The sequence below is a fragment of the Sorghum bicolor genome, chromosome 5 (genome assembly GCF_000003195.3).
Source record: "Sorghum bicolor cultivar BTx623 chromosome 5, Sorghum_bicolor_NCBIv3, whole genome shotgun sequence".
NCBI classification, from domain to species: Eukaryota; Viridiplantae; Streptophyta; class Magnoliopsida; order Poales; family Poaceae; genus Sorghum; species Sorghum bicolor.
The window spans coordinates 1298083-1300093 of NC_012874.2; the positions used below are offsets into that span (position 1 = coordinate 1298083).

General features: G+C 43.7%; 1 protein-coding gene across 1 annotated transcript; it reads left to right on the top strand.

Moving 5' to 3' along the window:
• Positions 701 to 1686, top strand: LOC8083010 (transcription factor MYB57). Its single transcript, XM_002448860.2, has 3 exons — positions 701 to 839; positions 985 to 1114; positions 1215 to 1686. The coding sequence occupies exons 1-3, from the start codon at positions 701 to 703 to the stop codon at positions 1684 to 1686; spliced, it is 741 nt and encodes a 246-aa protein (XP_002448905.2).

Sequence of the window (2011 nt, forward strand, 5' to 3'; positions counted from 1 at the left end):
AACTGCTGTCTTACTAGTAAAAAGGGCATGCCGTTCCTCAAAAAAAAAAGGTAAAAGGGCATGCTTGCATACTACTGTACCTGCTGGCAACGACAAATCACAGGCCAAAGTTAGCATGTTTGCACTGTATGTCCACTGCATGACCAGAGCAGCAAGAAGACACTTACGCCTAACTGCAACCAGGAGAACTAACACATGGCAAGTACGAGTACAAGAAGGTCAACAAATGCAGCATCAGCTCAGATTCAATCTGAAACACAAACTTCCAGAGCCAAGACCAACCATTACTATATCTTAAACTACTAGCCATATGCTAAGACCACACATACTGACATGCACAACCATGCAACTAAATTCAAACTTGAGATGTTAGCTAGGTATAAGCAAAGGATTCCTCTCTCGTCGTTTCTTGCATTCAGATGATGATTCGATCCATCAGCTAGAGCAAGTTCATATATAGCCTAGTATAGAAATCTTGATGCTCTTATGTGTTGGTATTGGTAAACTAAACTAAGACTGTTATGTTAAGGGACCACACCAACTATATATTTTTAAGCACGTGCCACCTAGTGCAGGCCCGTGATTTGTCGGTCAAAATTTAGATGCATGGATCGGATCTAAATTAGCTCCCCAGTTAAGCCTTGAACGAAAGCAGCATGTGCAGGCAGCAAGAACAGATATGGAGAGAAGAAAGAGAGCCATGGTTAGTGATCAGCTGGAGCAGGAAGACAAGAAGCTGATGAGGAAGGGGCTATGGTCACCTGACGAGGACGAGAGGCTTTATAGCCACATCACACACTACGGCGTTGGAACCTGGTCCTCCGTCGCCGAACTAGCAGGCAATGCAAGCACATATATGTATATACTCATGTACTTGTTGTATATGTATATGCTTGTTTTAGTAGCAGGATGGTTTCGTGTTATTCATGGGAAACACTAACAAAGCATTCTGTTATTAATTTATTATGGATGTGATCATCTCAGGGCTGAAGAGGAGCGGGAAGAGCTGCAGACTGAGATGGATGAACTATCTGCAGCCAGACCTCAGCAGGGAGCCCATCTCCAAGCAGGAAGAGGACCTCATCGTATCCTTGCAGAAACTCCTAGGAAACAGGTAGTTTATGTTTGTTTCCATTCATTCGGATATTTTGATCCATGCATCTTCGGATCCCTCACATGGAATAATTAACTTGCTTGAGTGCTTTTTTATATAGGTGGTCTGCGATTGCAGCAAGGATGCCTGGAAGGACAGATAATGAGATCAAGAACTACTGGAACTCACGCATCAAGAAGAAGCTCCAGCAGAGGATGAACACCGGCGGCAACTACCAATCACCGCTGGCAGTTCACCAAACAGCAGAGGAGAGAGACGCCGATATGAACACTGGTGGTAACCCGAAGGCGGATTTGTATGGACAAGCAGCTACGACATCAGAGGTTCAAGTTCATCATAGCACCACAACGTCGTACAACAACTCTGCAGATCACCCAAGTCTGCCTCATCAGCTTCCACTTTTCACAGGCCAACCACTACTGGATCCTAATGCTGCTGCCATTCAAAATGGAGAGCACACAGCAGCACAGTCCTCCCTCGATGTGTCATTTTCCAAGAGTCATGAGAGAAACTTTGTGGAAGAGTATGTTGAATTCCTCATGTCTCTCTCGGATGATCTACAGGAAATATGAGTTGATGGGGGGGAGTGAATATGTTCATCGATCTGTGCACAAAGCAAAATGTTTAGTGATATTTTTGTTAAATTAGCGAATTGATGGACCATTAATTCAAAGTGTGACTAGTATATCAAGAATCCAGTCCATGTAGTATTGTATCATTAATCATTATGATTTCACAAGGATATTCTGGCTTTCCAGCTGCCACGGTCTAGCTTATACATAAGATTCTGCATCAGTCATTTTCATGAAATTAACCGGCCTGAGGCGCAAGGATTATTGGTTAGCTTCATCGTAGTGAATTGTCGCTTGTATGTGTTCACCGGGTACGTCTGGTTCA

Excerpts from the sequence above, each read along its gene's own strand:
- LOC8083010 (XM_002448860.2), top strand. The coding sequence starts at position 701 with ATGGTTAGTGATCAGCTGGAGCAGGAAGACAAGAAGCTGATGAGGAAG. Across the intron at positions 840-984 it reads CTCCGTCGCCGAACTAGCAG|GGCTGAAGAGGAGCGGGAAG; the intron begins GCAATGCAAGCA and ends TGATCATCTCAG. Across the intron at positions 1,115-1,214 it reads CAGAAACTCCTAGGAAACAG|GTGGTCTGCGATTGCAGCAA; the intron begins GTAGTTTATGTT and ends TTTTTTATATAG.